This window comes from Dioscorea cayenensis, chromosome 17 (assembly GCF_009730915.1).
Source record: "Dioscorea cayenensis subsp. rotundata cultivar TDr96_F1 chromosome 17, TDr96_F1_v2_PseudoChromosome.rev07_lg8_w22 25.fasta, whole genome shotgun sequence".
NCBI lineage: Eukaryota > Viridiplantae > Streptophyta > Magnoliopsida > Dioscoreales > Dioscoreaceae > Dioscorea > Dioscorea cayenensis.
In genome coordinates, this window is record NC_052487.1 from 2242491 (window position 1) to 2260749 (window position 18259).

The 18259-nt window shown below is 32.4% G+C and overlaps 4 protein-coding genes across 8 annotated transcripts; all 4 read left to right on the forward strand.

Moving 5' to 3' along the window:
- The first annotated feature begins 995 nt into the window (after positions 1 to 995).
- Positions 996 to 3433, forward strand: LOC120280256. 4 transcript variants are annotated; one of them, XR_005542282.1, is made up of 3 exons: positions 996 to 1317; positions 2445 to 2840; positions 2979 to 3433. XR_005542282.1 is itself a non-coding variant. In XM_039287031.1 (3 exons), the coding sequence occupies exons 2-3, from the start codon at positions 2498 to 2500 to the stop codon at positions 3084 to 3086; spliced, it is 492 nt and encodes a 163-aa protein (XP_039142965.1). In that variant the 5' UTR covers positions 996 to 1317; positions 2445 to 2497; the 3' UTR covers positions 3087 to 3433. The 4 variants fall into 4 exon arrangements, 3 of the variants coding, with proteins under 3 accessions (XP_039142965.1, XP_039142967.1, XP_039142966.1); XM_039287031.1 differs by having other exon boundaries at positions 2445 to 2881; XM_039287033.1 differs by lacking the exon at positions 2979 to 3433 and adding an exon at positions 2286 to 2348 and having other exon boundaries at positions 2445 to 2879.
- Positions 3434 to 5801: 2368 nt separating this feature from the next.
- Positions 5802 to 8067, forward strand: LOC120280700 (E3 ubiquitin-protein ligase SINA-like 5). The gene is made up of 3 exons (XM_039287628.1): positions 5802 to 6099; positions 6989 to 7644; positions 7729 to 8067. Exons 1-2 carry the CDS (start codon positions 5809 to 5811, stop codon positions 7526 to 7528), a joined length of 831 nt encoding a protein of 276 aa, XP_039143562.1. The 5' UTR covers positions 5802 to 5808; the 3' UTR covers positions 7529 to 7644; positions 7729 to 8067.
- A 2836-nt stretch (positions 8068 to 10903) lies between these two features.
- LOC120281375 (putative E3 ubiquitin-protein ligase SINA-like 6) lies at positions 10904 to 13410 on the forward strand. Its single transcript, XM_039288218.1, has 2 exons — positions 10904 to 11213; positions 12562 to 13410. The coding sequence occupies exons 1-2, from the start codon at positions 10926 to 10928 to the stop codon at positions 13246 to 13248; spliced, it is 975 nt and encodes a 324-aa protein (XP_039144152.1). The 5' UTR covers positions 10904 to 10925; the 3' UTR covers positions 13249 to 13410.
- Positions 13411 to 14986: 1576 nt separating this feature from the next.
- LOC120279952 (exonuclease 1) lies at positions 14987 to 18212 on the forward strand. Of its 2 annotated transcripts, none has more exons than XM_039286637.1 (12): positions 14987 to 15072; positions 15150 to 15186; positions 15267 to 15441; positions 15563 to 15641; positions 15722 to 15766; positions 15846 to 15995; positions 16070 to 16184; positions 16507 to 16607; positions 16756 to 16853; positions 16987 to 17079; positions 17420 to 17676; positions 17772 to 18212. In XM_039286637.1, exons 1-12 carry the CDS (start codon positions 14995 to 14997, stop codon positions 18131 to 18133), a joined length of 1590 nt encoding a protein of 529 aa, XP_039142571.1. In that variant the 5' UTR covers positions 14987 to 14994; the 3' UTR covers positions 18134 to 18212. The 2 variants fall into 2 exon arrangements, with proteins under 2 accessions (XP_039142571.1, XP_039142572.1); XM_039286638.1 differs by having other exon boundaries at positions 15026 to 15072; positions 15280 to 15441.
- The last annotated feature ends 47 nt before the right edge of the window (positions 18213 to 18259 follow it).

The following is an 18259-nucleotide window of genomic DNA, read 5'->3' on the forward strand; positions in this document are numbered from 1 at the left end:
TCTCTTTTGATTCCTAGAATAGAAGGATTAGTTGGGAAGAGATAAAGTATAGAGGGACTATGAGGTTGTTTGGATTGGCTTCTAGGAAACCTATAAGCATGTTTTTTTATAAGTGAATCACTTTTGGAGGAAAGAAAATGTATTTGTATTAGGTTTTCTGCAAAAGTAGAAGCTGTTAAAAAAACACAAATTCAGCTTTTTTTCAAAAGCTGGTAAAGAGATGTTTTTAAAAAAAACACTTCTAAAAAAATGTTTTTGGGTGTTGTAAATTACCAGTTTACCCTCAACAATTGAACAAATTAATGCCCTCAGTCCTAGCTTATTAGACAACAACAAACATGACAATAATAATAATAATTATTATAATAATAATTGTAATTGTAATCATAATTATAATTATAATTATAATACATTAAGTTATTATTATTATTATCATTAATGTTTTCGTTACCATTATTAATAGCAATGTATAATAATAACTCAATGAAAAATTAATGATTTGCCACCCCTAAAAGCCCTTTTAAAAATCCACATCCAAATAACTTCACACATATAAAAGTACTTTTACATTAGCTTATCCATACATAAAATACTGAAAAACATTTAATTTACTCTCAAAAGCACTTAAAAAAAAAAAAGTGATTCTACAACTTAAAAAAAAAAGCAATTTTTTTTAACCTAATCTAAACAAGACTTAAGTGTATCAACTTTCAAGAATATAGAGACTAGTTTGCAATATTTCTGAATAAAGATACCGAAAGAGAAGTGAGGAAAATAAAGAGACCAATTAGTGTATTATACCCAAGTAACCCAATATATATATATATATATATATATATTATTAGATCGCTTAATTGGTGGCAAAATGGACGGTGGATATCATAGTCATCTGGTAAGACTAGAGCTTGTGATGCCGCCACGTGGCCGTATATCTTTGTCGTCTCCTATAAAACCACCTGTTTCCAATTTGATTCTTCGATTAGGAAGAACGGAGCATTGAGAGGGCGTTTTATGGCGAGGTTCTCCGTCGACGGCGCCGGCGACGGCCCGGGGAAGAAGCGGAAGCGGGTTCCCGGATCCTCAGATGAGAGTCAAAGTAGCAGCAGCGGTCTCGTCAAGGGAAACAACTCTGAGAACCATGAGGCGATGGTGAAATCCGACGAGCGAATGTCAAAGGATGTGGAAAACGAGGAGGAGAGTGAGGAGGGAGGAAGAGACCAGGGTGCTTCGAATGGGAATTGAACTGTTGTTAGAATCGATACCGATGTGCTCTATTGCTTTATCTGTTTCGAGGCTTTGCTTCCTCCCATTTACCAGGTTAGATTTTTCTTGCAATTACTTGATTTTCTTCTTTTTTTTTTTGTTCTTTTTATTGTTATTTGCATCTATTTTGTATCAATCGCTGATTTTTTCCCCTAATTTTGAATGATCATACAAGTCTTAAACTGTTAATGCTTTGATTGGGATTGTGGGATGATAGAAATTAGTGGAAAACGGTGAGAGGAAAATTACATATGTTTTTTTAGATGGTTTAAATTTTTCAGATGGTTTTTTTTTTTTTAATTGTTGTTTCATGTTATTTTCTTCAGTTGACTAAACAATAAGAAAATGGTTCACTTTGATGATTAATGTTTGGGAACATGAGATCTGGAAAGGCAAAAGCTTGAAGATAATTGTGTTTAATGAGTGTTGCAGTTCACAGGATAGTTCAAAGAAGAGCACCAATTTTTCTAATCTGCAAAGATGTTTTAATTAATTTTCATGCCAAGGAATAGGTGAAGGGTGATCTAAAACTTTGATATGTCTATTATCTTAAAAAATTCTTTCTATTGCATTGTTTTTAGGATTTAATAACACCTTGGGCTTATATGAGGCTCTCTATTGATTCTCTTACTGTCTTCGCCTTTATGTATTTATGCTTGCATCAAAAACTGAATAATTTATGATCAGAATTCGCTCAATTTCTTCACAATATGAGACAATATTCAAATGCATGTTAAAGATATCATTTTTGTTATTCTGGCACACCTTTATGCAAATATAATGGTTTATATTTTCAAATGCTGATTTAGTCATTCTGATAACTAAAATGTACAACAACAAAAACCATTAGTCGCAACTATTTGGGCTGCATGAATCCTTCCCTTCCACGTTGTTTTATCAAAAGTCAAAAGACTAGATAAACTAGGATCAAGATGTATCATTCGCATAGTTTCTGCTAAGCTCTTTATGAGGCCTATTTCGTCCTCAATTCTTGTCCTGAAGAGCTTCAATGTTTCTTATAGGGGCATCTATCAGTCGTCTAAGGATGTTTGTACGATGCTAGTTGATTCTCTCTTGACTTATAAGTATTAGATGTCACTCCCAATCTATTCAACATTATCTTTATTGTAATTGTCCAAGCATAAATGTTTGTCAGCTGATTTTCTTTTCTTTTCTTCCAGTGCCCAAATAGTCATGTGGTGTGCTTATGCTACTGCATCACTATTAGTGCCAAATGTCCGGACTGCACGGAATTAATTTGTTTGCACTAAAAAGGGTTATCAAATCAGTAAAAGTAAGCTGTGTGAATGCCAAATACAGATGCAATGAAACCCTAGCATACTCACACTACGAAGTACACCAGAAACCTGCAATTATGCTCCATGCAACTGCCTTGACTTATCTTGTTCATTATGGGGCTCCACAAGAAGTCTTTCGCAGCACTTCTGCAGCCACCACACAAAGTCTGCTGTCGAATTCAGATATGGATGCCATTTCCCTATTGCAGTTAATCATTCAGAAACTTCATTGCTCAATCTTATGCGAGATTATTCACGTCGCCACACATGTGAACAATGGTAATTTGAATGAGGCTATTTATATGCTGGAGCTGTTCAAGGCATGTTTGTATGCTTGTCTTTGAAATCCTTTTTTGGTGCTTGTGAACTTATTGCTTTCCATATTTATTACCTGATCACGTTATATGATTGTTGCAGAATGAAGGGTTTGATTCTGGTGATTTTCCTGAAATTTCAGCGGCGAGAAACAATGTTGACCCTACTTCACTTACAGGTAGTTTCAGTGGGACAAACCACACCATCTGATAGTTCTAAGTGTTGTGAATGATGATATATATCATATCGGCTCTTCTTAGCAATTGTGCAATTCCCATACATTGTGCATTGGATCTTTTAGGTTTTTCTGCTTCAAAAAAATTGCAGCATGGACTGGTTTGTTTTCTTGCCAGAGGATTCATGTCTGAAATTTTTCAGATTGAAAATATAATACCACCCTTTATTTCCAAAGGATTGTACAGATTCTCCAACTCTGTCATAGACTGTTCATACTGCTTGAAAATGTGCATGAGATTTTCAAGATTTTATCCCTTTTTTTTTCTTCTGTGAATGTAGAAGATGAGTTTCAGGCTTATTTATTTGGATCATGCTCGAGTCTTATGAAGTTGCAATTTCTTCTTTTCTTCTAATATTAGTATGCAGGTTGTTTTTCATTTATATGATTGTCTAATACTGGTGTTTGTATGTATGTATATATATACTCCATTCGTTCGTAAATACATGTTGTTTAAGGATGTTGCACAAGAATTAAGGATAACATTAAATTATCTAAATTTTAACATAAAAAACAACCAAATTACATGTTTGGAATTGTTTTTGTTTTTCTGTTTTTTGTTTTTGTTTCAATTTTGATTCGTATTGTTTTGTTTTTGTTTTGTTGTTAATTTTTTGAAAACAAAAACATGTTTGGATACAAAAGTGGTATGTTTTGGAAAGCAACAAACACAAAAGCATAAAAAAAAAAATTGTATTGTAAAATTTTGTATTTTTCTTAATTTATATTTTTTATGATTTTTATAATTTTTTTATATTAGTACACGAAATTAAGTTATATATATTTTTATAAAAAATATATATATATATAAATAATGAGATGCCAAATCTTTATAAAATTCTATTAGTCATGAATAAAAAGAAGAGGAGAATATGATATATCTCTTTTGTAATAATTATAAAATATTTAGAAAAAAAAAACTAAGGAGATTTATCAATAAAACTATCAAATCTTTGACCATTTTTAACTTAATTTTCCTAGTTATCTTAAAAAGATCACAAATAAATCTCAAAAAAGAGATGTGAGAAAATAGATTTTACGATAGAAAAAAATCAAGAAAAAAGTTATGAAGATTAGTTGGCACGTTTGTCTAAATCATTAATGTTTATGAGAAAAAAATAGTAATTAATATCCTTAATGGGTTATATGTTTTGAAAAAAAATTGAAAACATAAAAATTGTGTTTTCACTTTTTTTGAAAACACGGATGTTTTCAAAATTTTTGGAAACAAAAATAGTTTACCAAACATGTTTTTCTTGTTTTGTTTCTAAAATTTAGAGTTGGAAACAAAAACAAGGATTTGACAGCAATTCCAAGCGACTCTTAAATTGTCCCTCTCTTGAAATCATGTATTTTTTTTCTTGGACTATAAATATTATTCTCTTCATTTATATAACTTAGGAAATTGAAGATGGGTAAAATTAAAAAAATAAATAAATATTGCTATGATATTGTAAAATGATAATTATTTTGGAATAATTTTTTTTTTAATATAACATGTATTTAGGAATCTAGAGAGTATATAGAATGTGAAAGCAAAATTGGATTTTGATAAATTTGCATTTAAACCATCTTTCAAGTGCATAATTAAATATTTGCTCCCATAAAGGTTATGTAGTCCAGCAAAATAGATGTTTGTTGACGTACATGTGGTAAAAAAATCAAATCTATTTTTCTAAATATCATTTGACTATCATGTTTGAGGTAACTTACATCCCTGATAAATTTCATTTTATCAAATAATATTTTAATATTAGCTTATTTATTAATTAATTATTTTTAAATATTTTCTTATGCTCCCTTCAATCTTTTTTGACTCGTCCATTTTAGGGGTTTTTTTTTGCTTTTTTACTTGATCATTTAGAAATTTATAAAACATCAAATATTATTTTTTTTAATTTATTTTTTATATTTAATATATTTATATAATTTTTAATAAATTATATTAAATTACATATTTAATATTTTTTCATAATTAATGTAATTTTTTAAAATTTTAGAATATTAATTAATTTTAACTATTTTTTTTTTATATGTGTGATTTAGTTAAAATTTACAAGACACAAGCGAGTATAATTCTACTTTAATTTTCAATGTTCCATAGAAATTAGAAAATACCAAAGAAAACAAAAATCTTGATAATCGTTTTATTTGCGAAGAATATAGACTGTATAGTAACCAGTTCCGTTATTTATTATTGGAACATTGGGAAAAGATACTCATCTTTTTTCTTTTTCTTTTTAAATATATAATTGTTGGGATATTTTTAATGATTTTAAGCCTATGGAAACAAATTCTAAAAATAACAAATTCCTAAAAAATAAATATAAGCCAAATTTCATATTTACTTTTGAGATTTCAAAATATATTTATCAAAAAAATATTATATTAATTTTTACACAAAAATCCAGAAAAAATCAGTTATTCCTCTCCATAAATATAGGTTTCTATATATTTTTTTTAATAAATATTTTTTTACAGTGTTCGATGGTGTTGAATAAATATCTAATTAAATTTCAGTGGTAAATGTTTTCCAGTGGCCGATGGATTGCAGTACGAACGGTAGATATTCACTCCATCAAACAAGACTAGCCACTATGATTATGACACGTGTCCACTAACACCCTTGTGATCCTTTATATATATACATAGAACTCAACAACAGCTCTTCTCAACAGAGCTCGAAGAAGCGCATCAATGGCGACGCCCTCCATCAGCGCCAAAAAAAGGAAGAAGGTGACCGAAACCGCAGAGAAGGATCCGAACCACAAGGAGGAGGAGGAGGAGGAGGAGGAGGAGGAGAGTGAGGAGGTATCTAGAGATTCCGAGGAAGAAGAAGAAGAGGAGGAGGAGGAGGAGGAGGAGGAGAGTGAGGAGGTATCCAAAGATTACACGGCATCGAATGGAAGCCGAATTCTTGTTGAAATTGAGTCTGATGTCCTCAACTGCCCCATTTGTTTTGGGGCTTTATTGCCTCCTATACATCAGGTTTGATGAACGATTGTATGTGTTTTAATTTGAGATTTTGGATTTTGTTGAATGATTTTGCCCTTTAGTGCTATATGCTTTGATTTTTGTTTTTTTTTACTTGCTGTTAATTTAAAAGTTGTTTCAATTTAGTTGGAGATGAAATTTACTGGTTGTTCTGAGATATGATGAATGTTTGTGTGTTTTCTATTGGTTCTGTTGGTTTACTCTTTTCTTCTTCATGTATTAGAAATTTGTTTTCTTTGTTTTTGAATGGAATTGAACTTCAATTTGTACTCAATTTGAGGTCAATACGAGAATGCATATGATCAATGCTTGTGTACTCTTTATTGGTTCTATTGGTTACTCTTTTCTTCGTGTTGTTTCCTTTGTTTTTTGATGGAATTGATCTTCAATTGTACTCAATTTGAGGTCAATACTAGAATGCATGCAAAAGATGTCTTTTCTTTCCATGTTATGCCTTATGTATGTTCTGTTTTTAATATAATTAGACATTTTGTCTGATTAATTGTCTAGTGTTTCAGCATTTATCTTGGGCACATGCTTTTCCTTGTCATTATTTTGAAAGTCATTTCAATTACCTTTGCTTTGATATATATGTCCAATGTTGTCCTTTATGATATTTATGGTGTATTTCTTGCCAAAAAAAAAATGAGGATAAGCTACAGGGGAAATTGCTTAGTTGCATGTTACAAGAAGCTTGCTTTCTCTTTTATAGTTATGAGTTTAAAGTTCAACTTTCACTCAGTGCATGTTCAATATCAAATGCTTGTAAAAGAAAAAAAAATGTCTCTTTGATGATAATGTAATATGTTTTATCATTATGTTTAAGTTTTGCAGCTTATATTTCTTGTTAACTAATTTATTCTTGTTACTTTGTTTCACCCAGTGCTCAAATGGTCATGTGGTGTGTTCAGCATGCTGTGTTCGTCTTACTGGCAAATGTGCATTCTGTTCTCAATTCATGGGTCTCATACGCTGTCTGGCGCTTGAAAAAGTACTTGAATCAATAAAATTAAAGTGCCGAAATGCCAACTATGGATGTTGGGCAATGCCATCCTATTTACACAAAGAAGAACACCATGAATCATGCATATACACACCATGCTCCTGCCCCGTGCCATCTTGCTCATTCCAATGCTCCATGAATAATCTATCCCAGCATTTCACCGATAACCATAAGAATTCTGCAGTTGAATTCAGTTACAGACGCCATTTCAGTGTTCCTATTCCTGATGAGGAATTTCTGATTCTAATCTCTCAAGAAAAAAGTCTGTTTCTACTGTTGGTTAATTGTGATGTAGTTGCAGGGAAGACACTCTCAATTATTTGCATTTGTCCGGCTACTGAAGATAATAAATTCATGTATGAGCTTTCAGTTGAAGCGCATCCGACTCATCTTAAGCTGAAATCATCTGGAGAGAAATGACTTATGAATGGAAGGGTGTTTATCCTAAAATTGTTCTCTTTGTTCCTGACGGTTTATGTTCTGGCAAGACCAATGTCGATTTGTTTATACAGAAAGTCAAACGATTTCGAAGCTAGGTATAAAGTTGTTCTCTTTTATTTTTATCATGTCTGTAGAAGGATGATCCTCTGAAATTTGATCTGTCAATATTTTGTTACCAGGTGATTGACTACTGAATTGCAGAGAAGCTGAGCTGAAACACTGTGGATGATTCTGTGTTTTTGCTGTGTTTTGTTAATTAAATATATATATATATATATATATATATATATAGGTTGTTTAGTTGAGTATTAAGTGTCTGAATGGTTGTATAAACTTGTTTGTTAGTTTAGTTCGTTGAAGTCTGGAGGGAAAGCAGGTGGATGGATTAAAGAAGAAATGAACGGCAGAGATAAGTTCATCAGATCATGACTCAGCATCGGTTGGTTTAAAAGCTTTGAACAGTGTATTTTCAGAAATTAATTATGAATGAATAACTGATTTTTGTGCTTTCCCTTTCATTCTTTTATTTTTAATTAAAGTAAATAAATCACAATCTATTTAAAACAAAAAATAAACTGAAACTAAACAAATTAGGAAAAATCACCGAGGATGATGAACATCCGGTCATCCACGACACAAAACAGCGGAAAGACTTCCTTTATTTTATTATTAATGATTTTTTTCCATTATTATTTCTTCATCTGTGAGCGTACAAGCTCCCAACATATTTGTCTATTTTAATAGGTCCTAGTTTGATATTTTATGTCTATGTTTTTAAGTGATGTTTTCTATAATTAATGACAAACCTGTTGTTGTGTGTTCTTATATGTAGTTCTAGCTTCATGCAAATTATGTCTTTGCCATAAATAATCAGTGAAAACATTGGATGGTTTTGCAGCTATATTTTGACTTCCAAAAGACCAGTATTTTGAAGATAATTTGAATTTAATTTAAATTTAAACTATTTTTTTTTTAATAAATGTGGATAAACTACAGTTTTATTGAAATAAAAAAATAAGATAACAAAACAGACGCGAAAAAAATTTAAACTATTAGATATGGATGTTTAAACCTTTGTCTAGGATTTTTTATAATAACAGTTGTGCAAAATTTTTGTTATTGCACGGTTAATTTTGCCAATTCAATTATTTTTTATTTTTTTATAAGTTTGTTCATAAAGACTAGTATCACTTTTGGTGATTACTTTTCTATTTACTTGTTATGTTATTTTTTTATTACCCCTATTTATTTTTACTTTTTTTTTTAATAATATTTTTATATGTTTTTTAATTGCTATGTCACTGTTTATTATTATTATTATTAGTTTAATAAAGTGGAAATTGCCAAAAACACTCAGTAAGTTCTGATATTGCTAAAAACACCCATTAGTTTTCTGACTCCTCAAAAACCCCTTCCCTTTTGAATACTGATGATTTTTTTAAACCCCCAAACATCTAATAGTGATTGATAGAGTTAATTTGGAATTTTTTTGACTGAAATTGTCCCTTGCGTGGGAAGTTATGGCAAGTGTGATAGGGGTTTGACTATAATGCCCCTTGGAGTACTGATGAGTTTCTATTTGAAAATGAAAGCTCTATTTAAAAATATGAGGTATGAGGTTACGTTTAAAAAAAATGAGTTTCTAGTATAAAAAAATGAGTTTTCTATTTTAAAAAAATGAGTTTTTTTGTTTAAAAAAATGAGTTTTTTGTTTAAAAAATTGAGTTTTTTGTTTAAGAAATGAGTTTTCTGTTTAAGAAAAGAGGTTTCTGTTTAAAAAAAATGAGGTCTCTGTTTAAGAAATGAGTTTTGCTTTAAGAAATGAGGGTTTTGTTTAAAAAAAATGAGGTCTCTGTTTAAGAAATGAGTTTTTTGTGGTGTATTTATCACCCCCAAAATCTCTTTATTGCGATTTGATCTGCCGAGTGAGACAAAGCATGCGGCTCACAATCACGATCACGTTGCATCGAAAAAAATGGGATTTCATGTTCGAGAGGAAAAGGTGCAACCTTTCGATGCCTTCGCTCGACGACAAGGAGCATCGCGGTCTTCCCCGAGGTCGGCGACGAAGAAGATGAAAGAGATGAGGTCGACGACGAGGAAGGCGATGAAGATGAAGGCGAAGACGGGCGAGATCGAACCCTCATCGGCACCGCTTCCTCCCTCCGTTCCCAGTCACCGACTTAGGCACCATGGATCCAAACCCCGGAATGATCCCTAACCCTAACCCTATTGCTATCCATGTTGCGGTCTCCGTGAGTCGAGAATGGTTCCGATTCGAGTTCGACTCGTCTTATCCGACGTCGCCACCGAAGACCTCACCACTCCGACCGCCGAGGAACGTCGCCAACCGGATCGCCAACGCCAATAAAGATTTCTCCTTTAAGACCCCATACGAGCATGCCACCTTCGAGATCGCTCGCCAGATCTGGAGCTCAGCACTCAAGCGTTCACGCGAGATCAGCGACGATGAGATACTCAATGTCCCTACTCAATGAGGTTTCTGTTTAAAAAAATGAGGTCTTTGTTTAACAAATAAGCTCTCTGTTTAAGAAATGAGTTCTCTGTTTATATGCTTGTTTGTCTTTGTTTAACTATCAATGTTTCTGTTTAATATATTGCGTTTACGTTTAAAAAAGTGCTTAAATATCGTTGTTTCTATTTAAATATGTACGAGTGGCCAAGATTAATTGGTTTTATATCCAGGATTAATTTATCATGTAAATATTTGTTTTTCTGTTTAAATATTAATGTTTTTTTGTTTAAAAAAAATGAGTTTTATGTTTAAGAAAAATGAGGGTTTGCATTTAAGAAATGAGTTTTTCGTTTAAGAAAATGAACTCTCGTTTAAGAAATGAGTACATGCAAAAAGGAATCTGAAAAAGAATGAAAAAAATGTATCTGAAAAGGTTTAAGAGCGATGATGGAATTTCATAATCGCAGGGGTAAAAAGGAAGTGAAAACAATAAAGGAAGGGTTATCGAGTGTCATGAAAAACTCACGTACATTTGGGAAGTTTTGAAATTATCGAGGGGTAAACAGTAATTTTCCCTTTAATAAATTAATGAATATTCATTTTATTAAAAAGTAAATAATAAATAGTGATTCCCAATTTTCAAAATTAAAATTTTATTTTATATCTAGATAAATAACTGATCTTAAAATCGATATTATACCCTTTTATTTTAGTTAATAAATGCTTCTGAGTGGATGGTATGATTGGTGGCAATGGACGGTGGATATCAAAGTCATCGGAAACGATCAGAGCCTGTGAGGCCGCCACGTGGCCATTAAGCTCGTCGTCTCTGAAAATCTATAAAACCTGGCCCCAATTTGATGCTTCGATTTGGAAGATCAGGGCTTCGAGAAGGCGTCCATGGCGAGGTTCTCCGTCGGCGGCGCCGGCAGGCGCTCAGCCAAGAAGCGGAAACAGGTTCCCGGATCCGCAGAGGAGAGTCCGGGTAGCATGAGCGGTGTCGCCAAAGAAAACCATCCTACGAATCATGAGGCGACCGTGAAATCCGAAGAGCCAGTGAAATCCGAAAACGAGGAAGGAGGACAAGACGCGAGTGCTTCGAATGGGAACGGAGCTCTTGTTAGAATTGATACAGATGCGCTCGATTGCCCCGTCTGTTACGAGGCTTTGCTTCATCCCATTTACCAGGTTGGATTTATCTTGCAATTACTTGATTTTGTTTAATTTTTAGCCATTTATTGTTATTCGCATCTATTTTTGCATCAATTGCTGATTTTTTTGAGATTTTGTAATGAATGATGGCTTTGGTTGTATCAATTGCTAATTTTTTTTTTCTCTAATTTTGAATCATCATGCAAACCTTAAAGCGCTAATTCTTTGATTGGGATTGTGGGATGATAGAATTGGTCGAAAATGGTGAGAGGAAAATCGAAGGTTTTTTTTTTTCAGATCCTTTTTCCTTTTAATTGATGTTCTTTTTTTTCACTTTATTTGACAATAAGAAAATGGTTCACTTTGATGATTAATGTTTGGGAACAGAGCATCTTGAAAGGCAAAAGCTTGCAGATAATTGTGTTTAATGAGTGCTGCAATTCATAGGATAGTTTGAAGAACACCAATTTTTCTAATCTGCAATGATGTTTTAATTAGTTTTTATGCTAAGGAATGGGTGAACAGACTAGTGCAAATATGCAATGTTCTGTTATGCATTAGGTAGGGTAATCTTTTACTTTGCCATTTGTTTTGAGATTGTATGTATTTTTATTATTTTTAAAGTTCTTTCGATTGCGTTGTTTTAGTATTTAATGACACCATGGGCTTATATGAGGCTTTCTATTGATACTCTTACTGTTTTTCGTTTCTTTATTTGTTTATGCTTGCACCAAAATCTTAGTAATTTATGATCAGAAATGGCTCATTTTCATGTAATGACAAGTTTGTTTTCTAACTTTTAATGAGTTTAAATTTCAATTTCTACCCAATATGAGACCATGTTAGGATGCATGTAAAAAAAAGCTTTTTTTTTTTTTTTTATACTATGGTATGCCTTTATGTAAATATAGTGTTTTATATTTTCAGATGCTTATTTAGTCATTCTGACAACAACTTATCAGCTAAATAAAATGTACAATGATGAAAACAGCAGCAACAAACCATTGCTCATTGATCCCAACTATTTGGGGTCACTACATGAATTCTTCCTCCAAGTTGGTTCATCAAAAACCAAAGGACTATATAAATTAAGATCACACATGTTAGTTCTTAAAGTTTTTACTGAATACTTTTTAGGTCCATCTTTCTTGTTTTATGACCCTCCACCTGAGGAGCTTACACCCTTCTTGTGGGGTATCTACGAGTCTGATATGGCTGAACTATTTTAATCAATTCTTTTTTAACTTATTAGTAATATTTTATAGTTGTCACTCCCAATCTATTTCAGATAATTTTAACCACCAAAATATATTTTTTCTTATTTATTCAGCATTATCTTTATTGTAATTCTCCAGGCATACATTTCTTTTTTCTTTTCTTACAGTGCAAAAATGGTCATGTGGTGTGCTCACGCTGCTGCGTCACTACTAGTCGCAAATGTCCAGTCTGCTCTGAATTAATTGGTATACGTTGTTTGGCACTAGAAAAGGTTATCGAATCAGTAAAAATGCACTGTATAAATGCTAAATACGGATGCAATGAAACCCTAGCATACTCACACCGCGAAGCGCACCAGAAAACCTGCAATTATGCTGCATGCAATTGCCCTGACTCATCTTGTTCATTCTGGGGCTCCGCAAGAAGTCTTTCGCAGCACATCCGCACCCACCACAAAAAGTCTGCTATTGAATTCAGATATGGATGCCATTTCCCTATTGCAGTTAATCGATCAGAAACTCCATTTCTTGTTCTTATAGGATCAGATGATCGTCTCTTCCTACTTCTGAACAAGAATGACACAACCGGTGGAAATGCTCTCTCAATGATTTGTATTTGTTCAAGCGCAGAGGATCATAACTTTGTGTATGAGCTTTCTGTTGGTGATGACACAATGAATCTTAAACTGAAGTCGTCAGCAGAAGTTACAAATGAATGGAAGGGTGTTCATCCTGCCAAAGTTTTTCTCTTTGTTCCGAAAGATTTCTTTGCTTTCTCTCACAAGATCATTGTGAATGTGTCCATACAGAAATGCAAGCTGCCTTCAACTTCTGCTGATGGGAATCATACTTAAGTTATTCCGAAATGATGAAATGTTTCTGTTAGTCTTCTGTAGTGATAACAGTCTAGTTGGATCTCTATATTTGTTTTTTTTTTTTTAATAGTTTTTGTTTGGATGGGTTCATGTAAAAAAAGTTTCTCTTTCTGAGTAAATAATGGGTATTGATTCTTTTTATTTTGATGTTAAAATACGTTACTTAAGAAACAGGGCTATTTAAAAAAATTACTAAATGGGCATTCTGATTCAGTTGTTAATAATAATAATAATATATTTTTTTAAGAAAAAATATTAATATCATTGTTGTATCTGTACAAAAATAGCACAAACTTTCTTATCTCTTGTTTAATTTGCTAATGTGTTTAGGGCACAACACAACAACATGTTTGAGTACATCATAAGTTGGAAAAAAATTTGTTCCACCAAAACCACTGTATAACCGTACAAGTTTTAAGTTACGGGACAACACCCGACCTTCCTTCAGTCGTGGCACTCTCCTCTTCAAATCTCTCTCCCCTTCTCTTGCCTTTCTCCTTCCTTTCTATTCTCTTTTTGAGTATTCTATGGTTTTTGAGCACCCTTCAAGATTTACTAGTTTTTTCCTATGCAAATTTTTTAGATTTATTTATTGAGTAAAAAAGATTATTATGTTAAGATTGCATGTTTCTTGTCTCTAATTGTAATAAGCATATTTAATTTTGTGAATTATAGTTAAAAATATCAAGATAATTAGTTTTTTTAATAAGATAAGAAATGTTAACAGAATTTATAATATATTTTTCATAAATAATTATTAGTTAATATATTTAAAATTTTAAAATATATATTTGTGCTAAGTAATTTGAAAATATTTCTTTTTGCTACTTTTTTTATTTCAAAATATCATACGAATATATAGAAGATATTATAGTAATTTTATATTTAATTGTTTTATATTAATTTGTATTACTTTTTGAATATCAAACAAAACATGAGACAAAACACTTGTGATACTTATGATGTGATGTACCCTTGTGCTGTACTTATGAATCACTGAATAAAACTTGCGATTTGTAAAATTAACTTATTTTTTAACATTTTCTCATTTTTCAAAGAAAAATCTAATTCAAATATGTAGAAAACAATCAAAAGCCCATAATTTGTTAAAAAAGTGGCTTCTCACATAAACAAGAGTTTAATTTTATACAAATCCATGAATTATATTTGATTGAAGACAGTTTTATTTAATAATAATAATTATTAAAATTAATATTTGGAGGCCAAAGTTTCATATTTGGTTAATAAAATTTCAAAATATCAACTAACCATTTTATCAATTTAACTAATTGGATTTTATAAATAATTCGTCTAATAAAAAACTATTTTTTATATATTTTCCCATTTTTTAAAAAATCATAAAAATTTATAAACTACTACCGATTGTTTTATAAAATAAAAAAAAACAAATTAGTGTGTTGATGTATTAATTACATATCTATACACTCTCATGACATGATTTGTTTATATTGCATTAAAAAAAATATTGTAAATTTTTTTAAAAATAAAATTTAAAATTTAAATTATTCTAAAAAAAATCTATAAAAAAATATCCTAACAAAGTTATTACATTAATAAAACATTATTAATTTATTAGAAACCTGAAAGAAAAGCGCGGGAATAACTATGCATTCACGAAATATTCAAATATAGCGCGGGAAACGCTCCACCCTTCGTTTCTTATAATCCAAACCAAATCGATGGAGAGAACCCTAATCCTCGAAGATGGGCATCCAAAATCTCCTGCGATTCATGAAACCCTTCATCGAGCCCGTCCACATCGAGAAGTACTCTGGAAAGCGGGTAATTTTTCATTGCGATCACTAAATTCATCTTCGTTTTCCTTAGCATTCGCCATTGATTCCTGTTTTTCTTGATAGATTGGGATCGATGCGTATTCATGGCTTCATAAAGGAGGTAAAGAGCTGTTGAAGGTTTTGCTAGAAAAAAAATGATTTTTTTTTGGCGTGAATTGTGAATCATGGGTTTTCTTGTAGCTTATTCTTGCAGCATGGAGCTGTGTCTTGGATCTCGGAGCGAAAGTGCGAAACGGTTTCTCAAGTATTTCATGCATCACATTGATTTGCTTAGGCATTATAAGATTACTCCGGTTGTTGTCTTTGATGGCGGTAACATGCCTTGCAAGGCCGCCACTGAGAATGAACGCCATAGGCAAGCTGCTTTGAAATCAATGGGGGCCTCATTTGTGTTTTTTTCTTTTGTTTTTGTTATCACTAAAAGATTTGAAGTTTTGTTTTAATTAGCTCTTTATATGGTTGATTTGTTGATTTAGGAGAAGAGAAAATAATCTTGAATTGGCTAAGGAGAAGCTCAAACGAGGGGATGTTAGAGGGGCAGTCGAATTATTTCAGGTAATCATAAATGTTAATCTTGGAATATCAGTGATGGCAATGAGTTTTTTTTTTCTTATTTTGAGGTTTTCTGTTACTAGAGAGCAGTTCGAATTACTCCATCAATGGCACATCAGCTGATTCAGGTGACTTTCTGCTTGTAATCTTTGTTGACTACCTTGAGCTTCTGGCAGCTCCTGAATCTTCAAAATGGCTCATTTCCAGATTTTGAGAAAAGAAAACGTTGAGTTTGTTGTTGCTCCGTATGAAGCTGACGCTCAGTTAGCTTATTTGTCTACTCTTGATGCTGATGAAGGTGGTGTTGATGTTGTGATAACAGAAGACAGTGATCTTATAGCTTATGGTTGTCAAGCTGTGAGTTCATTTTTCACATTCATTCTTGATGATATTTTTCTAGACAGAAAGTTTGAAGCTTTTCACTGTTCTAGGTAATATATAAGATGGACAGATATGGGAATGGTGAAGAGCTTTTGCTTGACCGAGTCTTCAATTCTGTTTCTAATGAACTTTCCTTCAAGAATTTTGATAAAAAGTTGTTTACAGGTGACACACTCTGTTTCTTATAATGCTGTGTAAGCCTATGCTGTTGCTTGCTTGTGTTCATAAATTGATAAAATAAGTCTTCTATGTTGCATACTTGCAGTATTCTGATCATCATTTTAAAAATATTGCCTTATGTGGAAGACAATGTTTATAGGAAATGGAAAACACTTTTCTTGATAGTTTCAAGTATATTTATATTCCATGAGTCTTGTTCTTAAATTTTGCATCTCTCATCTTCAATGCGGAGTTCAATTCTCTTTCTAATCTCAATGATTCTTCTACAAGCAGTTTAACAACCAACTTCAGTTTTATGCTTTTACAGGCATGTGTGTGCTAGCAGGCTGTGATTTTCTTCCTTCTATCAGTGGCATTGGAATAAAACGAGCTTACTCCTTGATCTCAAAGTACAGAAACTTAGATCGTGTATGACTAACCTCTCACTTATACTTATTTGTAAACACACATGATGTTGGTGAATTATTTCTTACACTTAATAATGGTATCATAACCTTGTGTCAGAAGGTCTTAATTTAATTGACATGCTCTTTAGCTCCTGCTCCTGACTTTGCAGGTTTTATCAGCATTGAAGCTTGACAAACACTATCAAATACCAGAAGATTATCCAGAGTTCTTTAGAAAAGCAGTTGCAGTCTTCCATCATGCTACCGTGTGAGCTAATGATTTGTGCTTGTCTCTGACTTGAAAAAAATTACTATTTGTTCTTAAGAAATGAGATATATCACTTAATGGTTGGTATTGTTAAATTATGTCCTGTTTGAGTTGCATGCCCCATCTCATGCAGATATGATGCAGAAACTAAAAAACTCAAACATATGAAACCTCTCCAGCAGAAGGATATGCACTCTCTAATTGGAGACTTGGACTTTCTTGGACCGTATCCTATCAAAAACAATGAAAATATTTCTTTAATAGTCCTCGATAGAAACTATCGGTATTTATCTTGGATTAAAGAATAGCAGTTTGATGATAGAATAGGCCATGCCATCAAATCAGTTATTAGTTATGAAATCATGATATTATGATAATGTTGGGTGGTTTGCATTGAGAAGGCATCTGATTATGCTTCATCGACTCAACTGGTATACATTCACTGCATTGAATTTCTTGCACTTGCATAAACTCCTGGATCATAGATATTTGATAGCAGGTTGCTGGTTTTTTTTTTTTTTTGAAAAATTGTTCACTCTTTCCTTGACTTAAAGGTAATGCTAAAGAGAGCTCCCACCATCAATGGCTACTGCCATTGCTGAAGGGCACTTGAATCCTTTGACCATGGAAGCTTTTGATTGCTTATATAAGAGTCCTAGCCGCTCTGATACACCTGCAGCAGATAATTGCATCACCATCTTTCCAGCCAAGCGAATGAAAAATGAAAATATTTCTTACAGAGATGAATCTCAGATGTCATTAACACAAGAGAGTTGCATAACTATCATTTCAGACCAGCAAGTTGGCGATGAGGAGATTACAGGTAAGTGGACATCAACTACATAATGTCCATTTCCACAGAGTTGTATAATACCATCATAAAATTGATTGTATCTCCTTGTTATGGTTCATGGACAGTTACTAGGCAGGTAAAAGTAGACCAAAAGAAGTATATGAAAGAAGCTCTATCACTTGGAAAACTAATTGCACCATTAGAAAGCCAACAAGAAGTAGAGATACATATGGAGAGGAGGGAAAAACCAAATAACAATCCGTTCAAGAGAAGAAAATTAGGCGACACCAATCCAGTGAAAAATGGTTTATCTCATCAAGTTCCTGTGCTCTTGGATGCCGAAAAACCAGGCGATTTTTTATGCTCCTCATCACCAGAATCACAAGACACTGTGGAGTCTAAGCCTAACAGCAAAGCAAAGCATCCAAAGACTAAAACCAAAACTGATAACAAGAACTCCATTCTCAGGTTCTTCCAGCCTTTGTAGTTATATATTCTCATTATCATGAATCAAAACCATTTTTTGCTATTATTAATGCAATGATTTCAATGGAGATCAAGTTGTTTTTGTTGTATTTTGTGCGAATATAATGATATTATTGGCCTTTTCACT

What these genes read in the sequence shown, in the direction of transcription:
- LOC120280700 (XM_039287628.1), top strand. Translation starts at nt 5,809, where the DNA reads ATGGCGACGCCCTCCATCAGCGCCAAAAAAAGGAAGAAGGTGACCGAA. An exon ending in TATTGCCTCCTATACATCAG is followed by an intron (nt 6,100 to 6,988) that starts GTTTGATGAACG and finishes TGTTTCACCCAG; the next exon opens with TGCTCAAATGGTCATGTGGT.
- LOC120281375 (XM_039288218.1), top strand. Translation starts at nt 10,926, where the DNA reads ATGGCGAGGTTCTCCGTCGGCGGCGCCGGCAGGCGCTCAGCCAAGAAG. An exon ending in TGCTTCATCCCATTTACCAG is followed by an intron (nt 11,214 to 12,561) that starts GTTGGATTTATC and finishes CTTTTCTTACAG; the next exon opens with TGCAAAAATGGTCATGTGGT.
- LOC120279952 (XM_039286637.1), top strand. Translation starts at nt 14,995, where the DNA reads ATGGGCATCCAAAATCTCCTGCGATTCATGAAACCCTTCATCGAGCCC. An exon ending in GGGCAGTCGAATTATTTCAG is followed by an intron (nt 15,642 to 15,721) that starts GTAATCATAAAT and finishes TTCTGTTACTAG; the next exon opens with AGAGCAGTTCGAATTACTCC. An exon ending in GTCTTCCATCATGCTACCGT is followed by an intron (nt 16,854 to 16,986) that starts GTGAGCTAATGA and finishes CATCTCATGCAG; the next exon opens with ATATGATGCAGAAACTAAAA.
- LOC120280256 (XM_039287031.1), top strand. Translation starts at nt 2,498, where the DNA reads ATGTCCGGACTGCACGGAATTAATTTGTTTGCACTAAAAAGGGTTATC. An exon ending in ATATGCTGGAGCTGTTCAAG is followed by an intron (nt 2,882 to 2,978) that starts GCATGTTTGTAT and finishes TGATTGTTGCAG; the next exon opens with AATGAAGGGTTTGATTCTGG.